The sequence below is a fragment of the Malurus melanocephalus genome, unplaced genomic scaffold (assembly GCF_030028575.1).
Source record: "Malurus melanocephalus ecotype Western Australia unplaced genomic scaffold, MMel_1.1 scaffold_117, whole genome shotgun sequence".
NCBI lineage: Eukaryota > Metazoa > Chordata > Aves > Passeriformes > Maluridae > Malurus > Malurus melanocephalus.
Genome location: NW_026623349.1, coordinates 1,414,409 through 1,434,402, shown reverse-complemented (window position 1 = coordinate 1,434,402; position 19,994 = coordinate 1,414,409). Strand labels below are relative to the sequence as shown.

The window sequence follows — 19,994 nt, the reverse complement described above, 5'->3', positions numbered from 1 at the left end:
AGATAGACAGATAGATATGGTATAGATCTCAGGTGACTCCAGAGAATGAAATACTAATTATGTTCCTGCTCTAAAGTCCAGTTCTTGGTTACCTAGTACTGGTGTGGTTGAATACCTAGTACTGGTGTGGTGAGCGTGGGCATTTTTCATGCACATGGGAATGCACATGTCTGCCTGTGGCAGCTTGGTCCTTTGAGACCTGTTTGTGTGTGACTGTTGCAGATGCCCGTTTTTAATCTGGTCCAGTGTAATAGAGGATTGTGGCTGTGCATAGTTTGCGCTTTTGGTTTTGTTTTTTATCTTTTGGTCTCTGAAGGTGAGAAGAAGATTTTTGCAAATCAGTTCAGGGATACATTAGTTAGGAATGTTTATAAGATTATCTACTTCAATTGGTGCCAATATTCTACGTGTTTCCATTAGATTTCTTGTGAAATTACAAAACCATTTTCTTCTGCTTTATAGTATTCACTTTTAATGGTAGTCAGGAGTAAGACTCTGCTTTAACAGTTCCTTTTTGAGAGTATTTGATTTTCATGCAAATCTGTTCTGATAAATCTGTTGCTAAGAAACAGCAATGAGTGAACTTTTTATAAAAGAGGAAACTAGACTGCAAATAAATTAATGTCATCCTAAAATACTTGAATTCAACAAGTACTAATGCTATTTAATTCTAGCATAAAAATTACAACATCGCAGAAGACCATGTTGTTGGAAAATGAGAAGATAGATGAACCAGATGATCAGGAGAGAATCACTTAAGAGATAGGTGAAACTCCTTATAAAAAAGGAAGAAGTGAATAAGCACAGAACGCCCATCAGAAAAATGCTAAGGGATATTGGTAAACTACTCAGAAGTAGTAGAATAAGCAGAAGCAATTTATAAAAAYGTTAGGGATTAAGAGAAACCCAGCTTCATTCAGAGCACTGAAGAAGAGAAGAAGTGATGTTTCCAGTATTTCAGCAAAACCGCATTGTGGTGTCCTGACCAATTTCAGACTTAACGCATCCWTTTTCAAATCTGCTGTAACAAAACTGCCAGAGTTTGTAGCATGGCCAGTTTTATGATGGCTGATCTAGCTGATATGTTACAAATAGGTTTGAGTGTGCGGGATTTTCCTGCTTTCCATAGCRGCAATTTCAAGGAAAGCTGGCAGGAGAGAGGTGGCAGGAGGAATCTCTAGCGGATGGGGCATCATGTGGCAGAGAGGAGGAGGTGTCTGTAAATGGCAGTGGAGGTTTATCGTATAGAGGCAAGACAGTCAATTTGTGCATGTGTTACTGCAGCTAATCCTATAGTTTGTGAGTGATGCTGCTGGGACAGAAATTTGAAATGTTTCCTTTCTGTGTATGAGTGTAGTTTGTTCCACTGTATTAATTTTTAGATCTGCATTTGAAGAGGATTTTGAGTATGTAAACTTCACTGCCTTAGGAATTGTGCTTGGGGAAAGAAGGGTGTTATTGGAGGGCAATTCTGCATCTTTGATCTGAAGATGTTTTGGCCAGGATGGTCCTCCAAAGAGCCTTTTCAGCTTCTTAYCATCTCCAAAGGTGAACTTTTCCTTAAACAGTGCCTCAGAAGATCTAAACGAGCATAATCCAGAAGTCTGTAACAACAGGAAATTATTGCTTTCCTTTTCCTTACGATTTCTTAGAGGTGCACAGAACAACCAAGTGCTAGAGTGGGTCTGCTAGTAAGACTCTTCCAAGCASTTGACCTGAACATCACGTGTTTTTCATGATACATGATGGCTGATCACCAAAAACCTTCACAGAAGATTCGTACCAGTCTCTTGGTGGCCAGCAAGGTTTTCTGAGCATGGCCTGTGATCTGTTTAAAGGCCTGGGATATTTATAGTTGCTGAGTGCTTTGGGGACAGGTTCTGAAGAGAAAATCACTGAAAAGGCGGCTGTTGCACAGACACAAAACAAATCAGTTTCACTGTTGCTAAGTAATCTAATATAAATTGGAATAAAATGTTAGGCATCAGGAAGGAAGGAAAGTTAGCTCTCTCTTGCTTTGTGCTCACTGAGGGCTCGTTTTGGACAGCTGTCTTCTGTGCCAAAGTCCTCTGCCCCTCCAGCAGCCCTCTTCCAAAGGCCAAGCTACTACCTTTGCAGTACACACAAAACTAGGGCCACAAGTGCCCAAAGCCTAAGGAGAGAGCAAACTACTTGACAAGGAATAGATGGTAGAGTGTTAGTTCACCTCCTTCTCGTGCCCTCCTCTTCACGAGTAAGTAGACCTTTGTGTTTTCATTTTTAAAACCTGTTTTCTGGGATGGGAAGTGTTTGGAGGTGAAGAGGAGACAGTCCACATCCGTACAAGTTCAAAACAACTCTGGTTGGGCTGTAAGATCATCTCAGTGAGAGCTTAGTAAACAGCAAAACCAAACTTCTGCAGATGTTGTTTACAATTTGAGCATGATGTTTGGGTTGATTTAGTTTTGCTTTTTTACAGATTTTAAGGTTTAAGATTAGCTAATGTGGTTGTAAATAAAAAAAAAAAAATATTTGGAAGCTGTTATGCTGGAATGCTTCTTGAAACAAATTCAGAGGTATATTTCACTGTAATGTTGATTCATTACTGGTGCAAATTTTGGGGGCCTGCCATTATCTTTCCCTGACAGAAAGTAAGAAATTATGCAAGACTTACTGTTACTACATCATGTAATTAACACTTCCACTAATGGAAGTTGTTCAGAAACAATAAAGGGAAATATCCCACTGAAATAAATTGTGCGTGAAGAATGCTATTAAATAATGTGTGTTCTGGTAGAATTACCCACTGTGTAGTGGAGCACTGGTGTTCTTCTTGCACAGCTAAATCTGTCTTTATTCTGYAGGCTGGAAAAGTGACCTGCTAGTGTATGGAAATATATGTATTTCATTGAGTTATGATGTGTGCCTGTTGAGCTCTGGGCTTGCTTCGGTTCTGAATAGACATAAATCAACATTTGACGASGTGTTCCCGTAAGATCACTCAAATGTCATTATGGAAAGTTAAGGATAACAGAACACCTGTGAGATTCTTCCCTGTCCTAAATCTGTATCCACTGTACCTGTATCTTTTCCAAGAGACATTTTTCCTTGTGTGGCTTCAAGAACTCCAAAAGTGGAGATTTCTGAGTCTTCTATGAGCAGTTCCAATGCCTGAGGATCTGTCCCAAAGTTTTCACATTGTCTTTCTTAATGAACTTTTTTCATGGAGCTTTTTGTTCCTGTTCAGCAAATTCATGCAATAAAAATTGTACCCATGCATTGGAAGGCTATCCTTTTGTACCTTGCCTGGACCTTGCTAAGGATAAATGAAATCCCAATTCTTCAGTTTCTCATTGGGTCTCTGAGTATTTCTRTATTTTCCTGTATTATATTTTAATCTGATTTGCTTGAATGGAAGAGGCCTGCAGATAGTATATCTGTGCTTCAAATAAATAATCATTCTGGTTTAAAAAAATTAAATAGCATTATTAGTTATGCTTTTCCTTAAAAAAAAGTACGCAGACGAATACAAATTTAAAATTAGGGAGCTTTTCTCCACAATCTAACATACCTGTCTTATCATCTAACTGTGTTGAACTAAACAGAATTTGAAAAATTATTCAAGTTAACTACTAGAAATAGCTTTGTTATTCTCTCAGGTAAAGACTGACAGCCAAAGCAACATGGGGAAATTGTTATTGCTTCTGTACACTTTGTATTTATCTTCAAGATAACAGACAATGTCATYCCAGTCCTAGGAATGGGAATGCTAGCTTAGATTATTTATGAGAAGTCTGGAAGGAAGCAGTTGTTAATTAAATAGTTTTTAAGTGTAATTAAAGGCAACAAGGATTTAATTTCAGGTGAATTACTGTTTTTTTGCTTGATGACAACRAGTACATTCCATCTTTTTTATTATTGTGGTGGTTTTTCAAAGTAGTATTTCTGAAGGATTGTAATTTTCCCATGTTTCCAAGATATCCAGACCTGCAGGTGACTGCAATGAATAGTCCTGATGATCTATATGAAAARAAGATAAATATTTTTTTCTTACATTCTTTCACATTTTCTGCTGCCTTTTTTTTTTTTAAATTCTCTGGCCCATGTATTCATATTGATTAATATGCCACATCCCAGTTAGATTTTTGTCTTAGGTCTGTGTTTCATTTGACTACCAATAATGAGAGGCCATAAATTCCTCATCCTTCACAACAGAGCACATAATCTGAGCTGCAGATACTGCAAATATGTCCACAAAGCAGTGGACAGCTGTACAGCCACCATTCATCCTCTGTCTGAAGAAAGGCTATGAGTCCCAAAGGGCTCCTTGGTTCAACATTTGGGGCTGCCAGTCCCTCCTGGGTTCTTTGGCAGAGATCCCACCTGCAGTGGGGTAATTCAGGGCCAGAGTGCTCTTCCTGTTTCCTCCAAATTGGAAATAATAGTAGCACGTACCTCATCGTGGATGATCTATGAGGATTTTTTCATTATGATGTATATTAATGTGACAATGCATGCCAGATTGCAGTTGTTAGATCTCTTACACAAATGCCTTCCATTCTGGCTGAAAGGGAAAAGAAATCGGCAACTTTTGTGACAGGGCAGGGGGGTTAGGCACTTTTCGTCCTGTCCAGACAATGCTAGCAATACTAGACAATACAAATTCAGTATGTGTTAGAGACATCACTGGTTTTCCTACAAGGCTTTGCAGTGCTGCAAAGGAGGTTTCTTGGCTGAACTGCCTTGCTAGTCTGCTCCAGACCAAAACACCAGTGTCTCTATCCCTGCACCCTTTATCCCTGCATCCTATAATGCGTGACTTTCAGGAGTGACTTGCATTATGAAGGGGTCCCCTAGGCTGTCCTAGGGAGTTCTCCCTTGCAGAAACCATTGCTCTAGGTTTGTGTGTGAAGGGATGCAGGAATACATGCATACRGGGAAATGTAGATGAGGTTGTGAGGCTAAAGGCAGCTGAAAGGAACTGGCTGGGATTCTTTCAGTCACGCACTAGAATGAAACCCAAGCAAACAAATATGCAGCTGTGGTTCTTAGATTCAAAGCCACAACAAAAAGCCCTGATGAAATATTGAGTGGCTAAAATCTGTGCATAGTCATGTCAGTGGAAATTACCCAGATTGTGTGTTTGTTCCTCTCTAGAGGAGCTAGGCATTTGAAATAAGTTTTTCTGCAAGATGAACATATGTTTTAGGGAAAAGGCATCTTGACACCTAGCAACACTGAAAATTTGGTACTGTGAAGCCAAATGACATACCTGTTATTTTGTTAGACGCAAAGGTATGCATTGCTAAAAGTATTCCACGTGGGGATGAAGATAATCCAGATAATTTGTTCTGTATGAAAGCGATACCCTGACAACAAATTAGTATTCTTGTGAAGCTGCAACAAATGAGAAAAAGCTAAACATTGATTTTTCACATGAAAACAAAGGCAAACTACCTTTTATCCTTGATCACCCAAATGAAACAGCACATTGAAGTGCTGTGGTTTCATCATGGTTTTTGAACTAATGTCTCCAGTTTGTTTTGCAGTAGTTGTAAGTGAACAGACTCCCCAGSACTGCTTCTTGAGTTTAAACCCTGATTTTCAGTTCTCCTTTGAGACACCTTGAAGGAGCCTACTTACTTCTGTTACTCAGAGAATGTTRAAAGTGCATGCTGAGAGGGAACAGAGGTGTGTTTGTTTGCTGAATGGGAAGATGTTCTCCAGCWCTCTGTTTGGGTTCACCTAACTTCCTGGGAGCATTGTCTTGGATGGGAACTGAATTTCTTGGGCAGTGTCGAAAGGTTTTTCTCATCTCATATGCCAAGAAGCAACGGAGGACAAGCTTAAACAAGCACTGGTGGGTGTAAATCAGCTAAACAGATTGATGATACCTGTCAGAAGATGTGAAATTATTTATCTGCTAAACACCAAAGCCTGGCAAGTCTCGGTTTTCTGAGTCACAGATTTAATGTGTAACAGTGTGGTTTTTGGCTCAGTGTGCTGTTCCGGGGTAGAAGGACATGCACTCTTTGATCTGTGAAGAGCAGTATGCTTTAGCAGGATGGACTTGGGTTTAATGCTGTTTACAAGCAAAGGAGGATTAACCCCCTAATATCTGTTTTGCAGCTGAGTATGAAAGTAGACTGAATGACTATAGAGATGACTGCACAAAGGCTAAGACTAATGGCTGTTGTCTGGGTACCTGGCAGGGATGGGGATATGAGACAGGAAAGGTCATTTGGAAGATGGGTAGAGGCAAGATATGCTATTGCTCCACACAGCTGAACTGCTGACAAAACCTGGGAGTGCCATGCCTTGAGCTTTCCCTCATTACAAGCATTGGCAGCTGCAAAGCAAAGGCCATTGTTCTAATGCATCACTCTAGATTTGCAGGACAGCTCCACCAAGCAAARCAAGTCCAAACTTGTTTTTCTTTGGAAGCTTATTCAGTCTTCTTTTGGTTGGTTAGTGAGTTTTTGTTTTTCTCTTGTGTTCTATTTATATCTTTTAATTCAATTCCCTATATTCAACATACTGCATTTTAAGACACCRGTAGAATAAAACAGTGTAGCTGCATTGCTTTCTGTTGTGCTGGCTTTCTTATCCAGTCTAATAGAACTGTACGAACATGATTGGGTACCATGGTTGCATGCTGCTGCTGAACTTGGGAATACAAAGGACTATTTGAAGTAAAACTTAGCACCTTAGTCAGAAAAAAAGTGTGCCAAGATGTGATTGATTAGTTGTCTTCCAGAGGGAGTGAAAGATAAGATCRAGGTTTTTAGAGTACAGCTAAAAAGGTGTCTGTTCTGGTGAGAAAGCTGGATCTTGCCTTGATAAGAGGAATAATTGAATATCTGCTCTTGCTAAAGTTTAATATATTTTAATCATGCATAAAATAATATCTGAATATCTACAGCAAATATAGGAATCTCATGGGACGATATCTTGTGTAACTGCTCTTCAGAACAATGTATTTAACTAGGGAAAAAATAGACCCCCTCCCAAAAGAAAAGAGAAGATTCAGGATGGCCTTGGGATTTAGCAGAGATGGTGCTGACTGATAGGACATACATTCACTGTCCAGGTGTGCTGGCACAGACTGGTCCTGGTGCCCAGGGGAACTAAGAGCCAATGCTAGTGCAGGGTCCATTGAGAAACCATCCTAGCAGTCAACAAAATTTTTCATGGAAGGAATGTCTATTATTTATCACAGCACAAAATCATCTTTATAAATGCTGCTTTTTACATGAGCTGTTTCCTAACATTTCTTWAAGTCCATGCATCCTTGGAAATGCACAACTCCAACAACAAAGCTGAAATCAGGGGTTTCTTTGTGGTATTTATTACTCTTACTGTCTTCCAGTGTGCCTGAGCCATTAGTAGTGACTTCAGGGATAATTGGAGTGGTGTGTATTGCACAGAAGTTGTGCAAATTGCAGTGTTGTGCAAATGTAGCCTCAACAAACAGTGGTGTGGGTAGGTCTTGGCAGCATGCGTGTTAAAACCACATTAAATCTGATGGTGATAGGCATATAATGAGCCATAGAATACCGTCATAGGAAGGCTTGGGTTGGAAGGAACTTTAAAGGTCACCTGCCTTCGCATGGRCAGGGCCACCTTTCACTAGATCAGATTGTTCAGAGCTCCATCCAGCCTGGTCTTGAACATGGCCAGAGGTGAGGGCACACCTTAGGCAACCTGTTCCAGTAACCTCACCACCCTCACATTAAAGAATTTCTTCTTAATACCTAATTTAATCCTACTGTCTTTCAGTTTGAAGCCATTGCTCCTTGTCCTGTCACTGCATTCTGTGTAAATAGCTTTGCTCCATCTTTCCTGTAGGCTCCCTTTAAGTACTGGAAGGATGCAATTAAGTCACCCCGAAGCCCTCTCTTTTGCAGGCTGCACAATCCCAACTTTCTTAGCTTTTCCTGTCATAAAAGGCTGTATATAATAATCAGGAATCTCCTTCATCTGCCCCAAAATAGCAGCACACCTTGRAAATAATGAAATTAATTTTATTTCTTAACTAAGGAAACTCACATTTTTTGGCACCACCAAGGTCAAGGASAGGGCAGACACAAGACATAGACTCCTCAAGAGATAGCACATTTGTCCTTGGCATGTGCAATAGAAGAGGTTTGCTTTTTCTGCCTGTCTCCGTACTATGTGCCAAGGATAATTTCCCACCTAGTTGTTGGAAGCACTTTGGTTTTATTATAGCTCATCAGTTTCAAATATAATTGGTTTTCTCACATGTCACAACTCTTTTAGAGTGCTGCTAGGGTTTTTTATACACAAAAGGGATTTTTCTTCCACCTAGGTTATGCCGAATGGACATCATTAGCTTAACATCAAACAGAGATGAAATTCATCCCTGTGGTGTATAACCCACATCTTCCCCAAAGCAGCGACAGTTTCTTGTCTGGCTCCAACTTCTGTCTTCTTGAAAATAATTGTCCAAAAATTAAATCAAGGGAAGATTCTGRGCAGCACACTGGAAGGTGAGGAAGGTCCCTGGAGTTTTCTTAAAAGCTTAACCCAACTGTGAATCTGCTCTTGGTGATACCTAATGACTACTGATAACCCATGATTTTCACTCCAATCTATTACATTTTGTCTAAAATTTTCAGATTTCAGGTCTAAAACAAAGAGCAGATTTTACAAAAACCAGAGGCAGTAATAGGTGACTGAGTGTAATTATGACACTTGTTCTGCCTTTGACAAGTAATTCAGTGACCGCCTTTCATGTGGATGAAAGCACTCTCCAAGGTGCTCCAAGAAATTACCCCTCATTTTGAGCACAGAGCCCATTCAGAAAAGGGCAGCTCTTACTTCTTGTCAGCACAGGTGATAGTCTCATCTTGCATCCCAGAAATGGTTTTGCATTACTTGAATATCACAGCCAGCAGCAGGRCGGGTCTGGAACTTTAATGTGGCTTAGTGCACTCAGAAAATGAAATGYAACTTTCTGATGAGTAGATAGTCTAGCAAACATGTGTGGAAATAATCTCTGTCCAAGTCTGCTCATATTGATAAAAAGATCCCAGCAAAGGGCAAGTGTGAAAGGATGTGAGTTCAGCTGCTTCTGATACACAAAAATTTCCATCTGATGAGTTCTAGTTGTCTTAATTGGAGAAAAAATAGACATGAAACAGGATTTTTGAATGCAAACAACTATTCACAAAGACCATTGCATGAGATGTTTACTTGCTCATAAGTGACAGGGATCACAGAGTGACACTGCAACAAAGTTCCTAGGGCTGACTTTTTGTTGAGCTGTTCTGTACTGCCAGGAATTAGTCTGAAAGTCAACTGATTTTCCAGGTTTTTCTCAACTACATCGGAGAGCTGAATATATTTGAAACCTGCTTCATACCACACAAAAGTCTAGCTTTTACCAGTTCGCCTAAATGAGTAGATTTACAGAACAGTAAAAAGAACAGTTTGCTTTTCACCTGCAGCACTTTGCAGTTTATTCTGGTTGAAAATAGTAGCTCACTATATAAAATTACACCTTGAAGTACTGCAGAAATTATTCAATAATAGACTGAGTTCTTAGTCATTGTCCCACTTTAATGTCTAGAAATGGGTAATGGTCACTTTTCCTTGCCATCCCTGCATTTTTGGTGGAAGCAAACAATGACAAAAGAGCCACCTCCTGTGCAGCAGAGAGCAGCAGGACTTAGAAGGATGTAAAGAGATGCCCCTGTTAAGTTTCAGAGCCAAGAGAATTTGCCTGTTTGCTGCGAGAGAGGGGATTTGATCCTCACACTAAAACTGTATTAATGTAAAAGGCTTTTACTGTCCCACGAAATTGTGTATTAGTCAGCCCGCTTTTTTGGAGCAGCAAGTTGAGACTCAGAAAGTTTCAAGATGTAAGGATGGTATCTGCCAGAAACTGAATGCAGTTTTTAAAGGGTTGCACTCTAATGCTTGTGCGAACATCTCTCATGCGTCTGAAAAATGTGTTGTGACCTAACATGAGTATCTTCTGTGCCATCTGAGCAAACCATTCCCACAATTTGTTAGGCTCTGCCCTCCCTGAGAGAAATCTTCACCAAAAACTCTTAATCCTGGCATCTTTCCCAGCAGAATCAATCATGTGGGGATCTGGGTGATCAGTAGTGACAAAACCAGCATTGGTATGAGTATTTCTCTTGATAAATTGCAGAGATCTAGGCTTTACTTACATTTGTCAACAGTGACTTTCCAGTGAAGTGCCAGGTATTTGAAAAATTACTTCTAGTGTTTCAGGCTGGGGGTGAAGTACTTTTTCAAACTATGAGAACATTTCCCTCATGCACSATTAAACCAAATGGGGAGAAAGAAAAGCAGAACAGGGGTTATGAGTATGCTTGCATCTCAAAATATAGGGTTGAATAGCCACATGCCARAATATTTAAGTTTTATTGCTATGAGCCATGCCACATAATGATGAAGGGATTTTGTAAATGATACAGCAAGCCTCAGAAGAGTAGGAGTTTTTTTAAATCTGCCTTTTGTTTCCTGCRCTTGGGACTGTCCTTTTTTAATCTCATTCTTCAGTTGTGTGTCTGCTGCAGTGGGTCCTGTTTGCCTTCTCTCATATCCTCAGTAATGTGTGTACAGAACCTGCTTGTGGGCAGCTCGGTCTTGCCTCTGCAGTGTCCCTTCTGTCCAGCCTAAAACTCAGTCTGGGACTCCAAATGTTGCAATGGGGTGACAGGTGACACRGAGTAAACACAACTTTTTAGTGTCCTCAAGGTTTTCTCTGCTGCCCCTTCTTTGGGGGGACATTTGCTCAACCTGTCACTGCTGCCCACAGGCTACATGCAGTTGTTCATCGAAAGATGACATTTCAGGACAGGCACATCCAAAGGGTTTTTTCTTTCCATCTGTTTCTATCATAATCTTTTGATTGTWACAATTAAAAGATGTGAATGTCATCCAAAAAGCCGAAGTTAATGYGGATGAAGAATGAAGTAAAATATGGTATGTGTGATCTCTGATGGCTGTTCAATCTGGAGATTAGTCAGAATGTCTTTGCTGCTAAATGGTGCTTCTGGTTTTCTGTGATTACTGGATACAAACTGAAAGAAGTGATGGGATATTTCAGTGGCAGGGTTAGATGTCAACAGTTCCAATGTCATCTGTGCTGGTTTTGCTGTTAGTTCAAAGATTCCTGCAGTTCATGGRAGTGGGATTTTTTAATCCATTTACTGGGTTTTATCTCWGTGGCACTCTCATTAAAATAGAAAGCATAGAGTGAAAATAAAAGAAAAGCTGTCACTGAATTACTGTTCACAATAGAGCTTCTGGAAGGTGACTAGATGCAGGTATGGTTCAGGGAACCAATGGGATGTACCCCTGAGCAGGATAAGTTCCTCTACAGGGACTCCAGATTTTACTGAATTACTCTTCCCAGCTTCTTCTCTGCACCTCTGTGACTATGTCCCCTGGATTTGGGCCCTGAACCATGTTTCTTTCAGAAAATACCAGCTTCCTGCATTAGGATGAGCCCATCTATTCTGTGTTTTTTGCCTTGTTATAATGCCAGGTGGRGCAGGTATTCCCTGGATTTGTGTTGTTTACTGCTGCGTAATTCAAGAAGGGTGTATGGTAAAAAAGTCAATGTGTGTATTCCATAGCTTATTTCTGAGAATGACAGAGTCAGTTCAGCAAATTTTGAAATCTTTCACAGTGACAGACTKTGCTGGACCCTGACGTCTGTAGTCTGGGTGATGTACCACTACAAAATTTTGTTTCAATTCCAGTTCCTAATGGAAAAATCCCACTGTTCTACATCTGCACCCAGACATAAAACTTCTGAGGTAAGGTCAACAAGGTACACACAAAGAGAGCTGTTGACTATAGAAATGAGGACAACTGGTCAAAATTTAGAAAAAAAAAAAATCCATCATCTGAGGGAAGGGTAGCATACAAGTTACAAGAAAAAATCTTTGTTTCTGTCTCTAGGTCCTTCATCAGTCATCAGTAATGACGATGATTCAGCCAGTCCCCTCCACCACATCTCAAATGGCAGCAACACTCCGTCTTCTTCTGAGGGGGGTCCTGATGCAGTCATCATAGGGATGACAAAGATTCCTGTCATTGAAAATCCACAGTATTTTGGAATTACCAACAGTCAGCTCAAGCCAGATACCTGTAAGTACAAACAACTGTATGTGTTTCAATCATTCATTTTACCTGTGCAAGTGTTGTGGCCCCTTAACAGAACTGGCATAACAAAATTCTCTAAATTGCTGGGAGTGGAATGGTGGGGTTAAAATGTGTGCCATTTATTAAAGGTAAAYGGGATGAACCGCTTTACCTCTGTCTAAGCCAAATTCAGCCCTTGTGATGAGTCAATGGAGTCAGCAGTGTTATGCTCAAAGCCCAATCCATATTTCATCAAAGTCACTAGTAGGCTTTCCATTGATTTCAGTGGTCTTTGGCCAGTCCTGTGCACTGAATACATTCTTGGGAGGAAACAAAGCTTGGATCAGAAGCAAAAGTCAATATTGTTRCATATGCACTGTTTTTAAATTGATCATATTGGCAATTAGCATAACCTAACTTTCAAATCTGAGTRTTTTTAAAATTGTAAGAACAATCAGTGTTTAAACTTCAAGTCTTGTAATTTCATTGTATAATTCAACCTCTACAGACAGAAATTATTTTGAATACTTAAAAGCAGAGCAGAAGAGCAGAAAGTTRCATGACGGACAATACATGACATATACAAATTCTTTCATGTTCAGTCAGTAGCAAGTGAAATGTAAAAAAAATACGAAGAGCTAAACATATTTAACTATGAAGAGTATATTTTATTCAGGTGCTACTTCAGATGCTACTTTCCAAACCTAGTAACAGTTTCAGAATTGAACATATGAAATGTGAATTTTTGAAYCAGGGATTAGCATTGATTCACAGAACTGAAAAAATACATAAGGATGTTATGATAAACAGTTRCTGCTTACTATTTCTTATCAGGACACTACGTTCTCCAAGTGTTTCAGAGAAAGTTGTTCTGAAGTGTCACTGGAAGTATGAACAGTTTCTCTGGGAAGTTCTTCTAGAGATTCCCAGCATAATTAGTGAGCATTGGGCTTGCAACTAAGGGACACTACATCCTGTCTGCATCCTACCCTGAAGGATTTCCTAGCACAAACTGTAGTATAGGGGCTTAGTGGCAAGGTTGGAAACCTTTGCCTCCAATATTGCAATCTTAAATGCTGTTATAGAAATCCTTCTTGACCTGTGCATGAGGCCATGCATGCATGACACAAATGCATACGTTCTAAAACTTGCATATAAAGACAGATGTAAAAGTRTCCACTTATCATGTGAATATTAATGCTTATTTAGATCCCGATTGTTGCACTAAGTATAGTCCAGAATGTTCCCACAACACAAGGTCTTTTTCTGATTTTGTATTGTACATCCCTGATGTTCCCTATTACTGTGGCTTTTTTGTTTAGTGCTATTTTGTGACTAGAAATGCTACATTATCTCTTCTACCAGCAGATAATAAAGATAATGATCTGAAAACTCTGACCCAGCATATGCAGTGGGATCACAAGGAAGTCACTGAATTGGTGATACTTGATCAGCACGAGAAAAATGTTATACAGATGGATTCTGATTAGAACATTAATTCTTGTGAAAAATAGAAGCCACTAGAGAATCATATATGGGCAACATGCCCATTAGTGCTCCCTGATGTTATATAAAAAGCTATGYTTTTAAATATGAGGTTACTGTACCWCTGTTCCCAGCTAYGTTAGACAGCTTTCTAATTCTTTAAATAAAATCAGTAACTGCAGAATTTCTAACTTCAGCATTAATGTTGAATCAACATACTTGCTGTTCWCGGGTAAAACCCAAAGTCTACTAAAATACAGAATTCTCTCACATTTAATAAGCTGCACATTAAGTACAGACATATTAAATCACTGACTTGTGTTAAGTATGTCCTGATCCTAAAAATACGTAAGTCTGTGTTTGGTTTTATGTGCTGCAATGAAACCCACATGGTGTCAGGGAAATTAATCACAGTACATGAAGTTCAGTTGGTGTATAAATGCTTGCAGGATATGTTTCAGGACTTTGCTGTCATGCTCTGGGGAGATTTGTGGGGCTGATGCTCTGCATTCTGACACATTGCCACTGTGATCCCCGTGTTTGTGTTTTGGGGGGTGGTGATGGGGGTGGAGGTTGTGTTGGTTTTGCTTTAGCAGGGAGAATCAGGTAAACTATGGCAGTGTATAAACCAAGGCAGATTTCTTCTACTACACTGAGCATCTGTCCAACAAAAAAGTGCAATTGAAATTGTCTTGGACAAAAATGGGCTTCCCAGATATAATTTCACATATGCTTTCTTTCCATCTTTCTCACTTGTTTATTATTTCAGAGCTGTGCTTGTCCTTTCTTAACCTGTCAGCCTCCTCCTGGTGTGTATATTTGGTGTTTATAAACCTCTAACCTAAGTAGCTTTTGCACCTTGTTCCTGTTTAGAATAATGCCAGCTCCAGATGTCATCTRGTTTCTCATGAGCAGCAAGATAGTTAACATTTATGTTTGCTTCCTATCGGGTCTGAGTTCCATTGTGCATGCACCAGCATAAAACACAACAATCACTGACAGCAACTCTGGAATAGGTACTTCTGAATTTACCATAGTTTGGTCTGTGGAAGGAGGTGAGACGTCAAGCTAGGCAATACTGTACATAAATTGTATTGCAGTTTTCACAGAAATGGAAGGAATATGTTTGCTCTAAGCAGCAAGTGGAGGCTTTTTTTAAACTATCTACTTAGGCCAAATTTTGACTTATCTACAGAAAACCATATCTGAATAAAGTGTATTCATTGCAAAGTATTAGAAGTGCATGCGTTTAAAACAAAATTAAAAGTTGATTATTCTCAGTCTGATTTGAAATTCCATCACTCTATCTGTAATTTAGTCCTTTCACTACTGAATAACTAAAGATGAAGAGTGATGACTTCGCCAGAGTCTGTCTCAGGCTAACAGTTGCAGCACTTTCCTCCTTTTAAGATACAGCCTTCAGGGTGAGAAAAGCAAACTGGTGAAGACCAAAGACCCATCAACTCCAGTCATCACTCAGAAGGACTGCATTTCTGTGATTTCAGCACAACACTCGTCTCTACCTTTAATTAACSTAAGACTAGAAGATTGCGTCTTCCAATTGAGTTTGGCTGATATTTCCCACTTGACTACCTTCAGCACWTGTCTGTCTGACATGCTATCCCAGTGCTCCTGGCATTTCCTCCCCATGCCATGTACCATGTACTGTTGGTTGCTGCTGGCTGGTGAGTTCATGTACCACTCCAATATCTTGGATATTTTTGCCCTGAAAGGATACAGTCTGAGGTGTACAGACATGTTTCAGACACCTACCAAACTTCTTGATTCCTTTTTGCATTAAAGCAGAAGGTATTTCTCATTTGTAGAGTTCCTGTCTATCAGTAACAGCTCTGGCTTCAGATGGGTGAGAGAGGGTCAGAAGCCTGGACATGCTGCAGTGCTCTCTGCAGTTAGGGCATTACAAACCATTCAAAAATCAGTCTTTTACACCTTCTGCACAGAAACTGTAGTTGTGAAAATTATCAACTGAGCCTATCGGACCTGTTGAAACAGGATGGAAGAAACAAATCCATTTTCTCAGGGAACAATTATGGATTTTCTTCATCATTTAGATTGCAGCCCAGCACTTGGAATATATCAGTCCATGACTGTTAGAGTTCTGTGATTAATGCTGGAAATGCAGTCAGTAATTAACATTGCTATGCCAGTAAAAACATGGAAAACCAAACCTGAGGAGAGTTCATGAAGTGGAAGTGCCCAGGTTGAGATTCTCAAGGCAGAACTTGGATAATAAATTTCTTGCAGGTGGTTTTGGGATTTTGAGAATCCAGCTGTTCTCTAAGTCTTACCCCAGTAACTCCCACCATGCCCCACGAAGTCACTGTGSTTGTTTGGGTGCTACTGAAAGGAAGGTTGGAGCTTTGCCCTTTACCAAAGGGGYTTGCAAGCTCGAGGTTTCAGGCCCCCTATGGTGGAGAAATAGCKGCACTGACATCAGTTTGCACTTCCTAGCTAATCTGTACTTGCAACTCGCTCAGTTTTGTCAATTTCATTGATTTCAGTGTTGGAAGAGAGTGTACTGTACTGGGCAGGCTTATTGATTAGTCAGAGGATGGTTTAGTGGCAAGCTGTTTTCAGTGACTGGCCATATAAATAGCCATTGCATTGCAGATGGTGTGGTGTGGGTTGTGGCATTCATATGGGAAATATGGGTATATTCTTGAGGAGGTTTTAATCTATAGATTCATTTATATATATATTCTATTCATCTAGGTGAAATCTTTCATCTGTATTTCTACATTTTTAGATTCTATTCTTTCAAATGTAGGAGTCTGAATATGCAGTTCAGATAATAGTTGTTTTACTTCCAGTTGACCTCCATTAGAGGAAGTCTGAAGGTGATTGCAGGTTGGCAGAAATAATTTTTCAAAGTTAATTTTTATTTGTTTTGCTAATCTGAAAAAAAWTATTTAGCATGTAGGTCCAGTTTCAGAGTAGATTGCTAATTGCATGTGCAGTGCTAATTTTAAAGTCAAAAGCTTTGAGAGCCCCCCTCTCCAATCCCTTTCTGAACACTGAACTTTTCCATTTAGGTTTAAGGATTTTCATTTTCATTTTTGGGAATGCTACATCATTTAGTTAAAGGTGATTCTCAATCTTTTTCTGACTTTCCTTGTTCTTTAACTATATGTTTCTTTTTAACATAGGCATAGCCAGATTTTGGGTGTCCCCATTAGTCAGGAAAATTGCAGCAATGTTCTGCTTTAGTCAACCATCTTCTTGGATGACTTTTAAGGGAGAAAAATAGGACAGTTATTCTTACTGTTTTATCATGACTCTGGTAGTACAGGACTTTTGTCTTCWAAGCCATAGGTCTTGGAGTCTGGTGATGATGTCAGATTTCATTTTAGAATGAAAAGAAATCTGAAGAAAAGGTTCAGAATATGAGGCAGACGCCAGAAGCCTAAGGAAAAAAACAATCTGTATTTTTTTTTTAAATTATTTTGTTTATTATATTGGTTTTTGTTTTACTCAATACATTGTTTTTAAATTCAGTTTCATGACTTGGGAGCATTTGAACAAGGCAGAAGCACATGAGTGTGCAGAGCTGGCCCTGTCACAACCACCACAGAGCACAGAGGGGAGCAGCCAGGCACCAGGGCCCTCAGAATTGCATTTCCTCTGCTCAGCTGTTCGCAGAAGGGAGCAACTGGTTGTAGTTCAACACCTTGTTGTTTTCACAATTCTGACCACTCACACCTTGCAAGGCAGTCCGGCTTCTCTTAAKTTTGGAGTATATTGATGACCTTCTTCCCAACTCTTGGGTCCATTCAATCTGAATAAAGAGGCAGTTGTCTGTATTTCCAGAGTGCAACAGAAGGAGGAATTGTGATCACCTGGACTGTGTTTCTCAGGCATCCTTGTCCCAGGAATCYCACAGCGGAGCCTGACCCCAGCACCTGGGTTTCTTTGCTGGGTGCACAAGCTCTCACTGCCAAGTGGGGACATGACACTGGTGAAATGAAAGCTGCTGACAAAAATAAAATTCACCAGGAGAGTCCCGGTGCAGCAGGGATCTGTCAGGCTGCTGACCCAGAGCGGCAGATTTGTCTGTTTCTGGGTGCTGCTCATCCTGCACAAGTGGGTCCTTCAGAAAAGAGCCCCACACCCAGTGCAGACTGCCTGCAGCACATAGTCTCCATCTGACTTTATTCCAGATTCTGTCACCCTACACTTTGCTACCGTTCTGAGGAATAGGGGTGATTTTTGACAGATGTTATAAGGTAAAAAATGAATCAAGTTGATCTCTGTGCACATAAGAAGGATCACCCAAAACAAACACTCTGAGCATTTTCATGAGCATTTTCTTTCTTTTGAAAGGCTTTTGTATTTGCAAAAAAAAAGGGCTGTTGTATTGTTTTCTTAGCCAGCTAAGCCCTAAGGCTGGGGATTTTCCATCAACTCCCAAAGCTTGCAGAGCTGAAAATTTATAAGCAGCTCGTTTTCCTATAAAAGAGACCATGACCTCAGCAGCTAGAATGCAGAGGAGCAAAACTGATGAACCTTAGTGAAATCCAGACTGGGAGGAAAAACTGCTCTGTCCAAGATGAACTTGTCATTCCTCAGATTAGTTGTTAGTCAGGATTGTGAGGTTTAACAGGGTGTTCACTTTGGGATCTTCAGATACCAAAAAATAAAAAAAACTTTGTATGCTGAAAGCTGAACATGGATGAGGCTGAGATTACAATGAGGCATATAAAAAAWTTATTTACTTCTTGTCCTGATCCTACTATTTGCCTTACTCTGGATTTTTTTTTCTTTTGGCTGAATAGGAATATAAAGATATATGAAGGTGCATTTTATTATCTTGACTAAATACTTTTGTAGTTTGATTGCATATTTAAATCCCTGATTGCAGTCACCATTTAAAATGTGTCTTTACAGTTGTTCATCAAAGCATGTCAGAAGTGACAGCTGTAGTTGGTGTATTTCCATTAGTTGCTTTTTACCTTTTTTTAACTGGGCAAGAGATTTCTCTCCCAGCCCATAGCATTCTATGACTCAAATACTTTTCTAAAGAACATGGTCACTTATTTCCTTTGTCCAAATAATAAAATGTATTAGGGAATATATACATTGATGGGAAATTAGATGCTTTTACTCCTGCCGCTCATTCTGAGCCTCAATAGACCTGCAGTTTTTGTTTTCCAATCAGATGGAAGAAATTCTCCCAAAGGCAGAAGGCTTGAACTTGAAAAGTGTGGGATTCTACCTAATCAAAAAATCATTAGAATTTGAAAGAAAAGCTTACACATTTCSTCATTGAGTGTTGAGGTGAACCCACAGAATCACTTCTCTGCAGGATGTTACTTTTGTTGCAGTCTTGATCTGTCCTCTGAGTCCCTTTTCATCTAATTGAAAAAAGAAAGATATCAGCTTTCTGCAAAAAAATTTGCATTTCATCACACAGAATGTTGTTCTGTGACCCAGATTATTCAGTAAAATATTTGCATTGAAGTCCAAATGTTGGAAATGCAACTGCAATAAAGAACAGCTTTGACTCCTGATCCTCCTCTTTGATCTCTGTTTTGTGGATAGCACTGGTGTTTCCCCACCTGGAAATAACAGCACATGAAACATACTTCAGGGGAAATAGCAGATGTTTTAAGGACACTGAGCAAAGAAGATCCAAAGTATGCATTGCAAGGCAGTAGGAAACATGCACTCTCAAGGAAGTGTCCRGTGTCAGAATTAATGCATGCACCTTTTTGTTTAAATTTGCCAGGTAGACTTCAGGTAAGAACATTGTACTTCCTTGGCAGAGCTCTGAAGTGCACTGTCTGCATCAAGGCCAACCATGGGCTTCACTCAGAGAGCACACTTTATGAAAAGAAATTAAACAGAGCTTCAAACATTCTCTGCAATTAGGGTATTCGTTAAGGCTAAAAAAACCAACATGGTGCTTTTAGAGAAGGGGTAATCTCCATGGCATTGCTGAGTTCAGTTTGTCATTTGAATAATACATCTGTGTCAGAAATACATACAGCGTTTTGTCACCTAAATCAGTAACACACAAATGACAAGTATCATCACTCATATTTTAATGATTAAATTATGTCTTTCAGACTCTGCAAACTATGTTCTAGGATGTTGATTTAATGTACAGAAACCTGCATGTGCAGTACTTAAATAAAGCTGAATAGGAAAAAAAAAAGGTAATCCATTCTGAAAACCTCCCTGTCACAAGCCTATGCATAGGAGTAAAATTTGCCTTTGGATTTATTTATTTGTGTCAATGAAACTTTTGGCTAAAGGAGAAATACACATGCCAAAGAAATAAGAATGAAATGAGAAATTTTAAGTCTGAGAAATGCTAAATTATGAGAAAGTTAGAAATAAATAACTTYGTAGCCAAAATTATT

At 39.6% G+C, this 19,994-nt stretch overlaps 1 protein-coding gene across 3 annotated transcripts in view; it reads left to right on the top strand.

Moving 5' to 3' along the window:
• Positions 1 to 19,994, top strand: part of NTRK2 (neurotrophic receptor tyrosine kinase 2) — a 197,731-nt gene that overhangs the window by 101,907 nt on the left and 75,830 nt on the right. For all 3 annotated transcript variants that reach the window (XM_057370011.1, XM_057370015.1, XM_057370012.1), the window contains one exon: positions 11,944 to 12,132. In XM_057370011.1, coding sequence (XP_057225994.1) covers positions 11,944 to 12,132 — 189 coding nt within the window. The remainder of the gene's footprint in view (positions 1 to 11,943; positions 12,133 to 19,994) is intronic.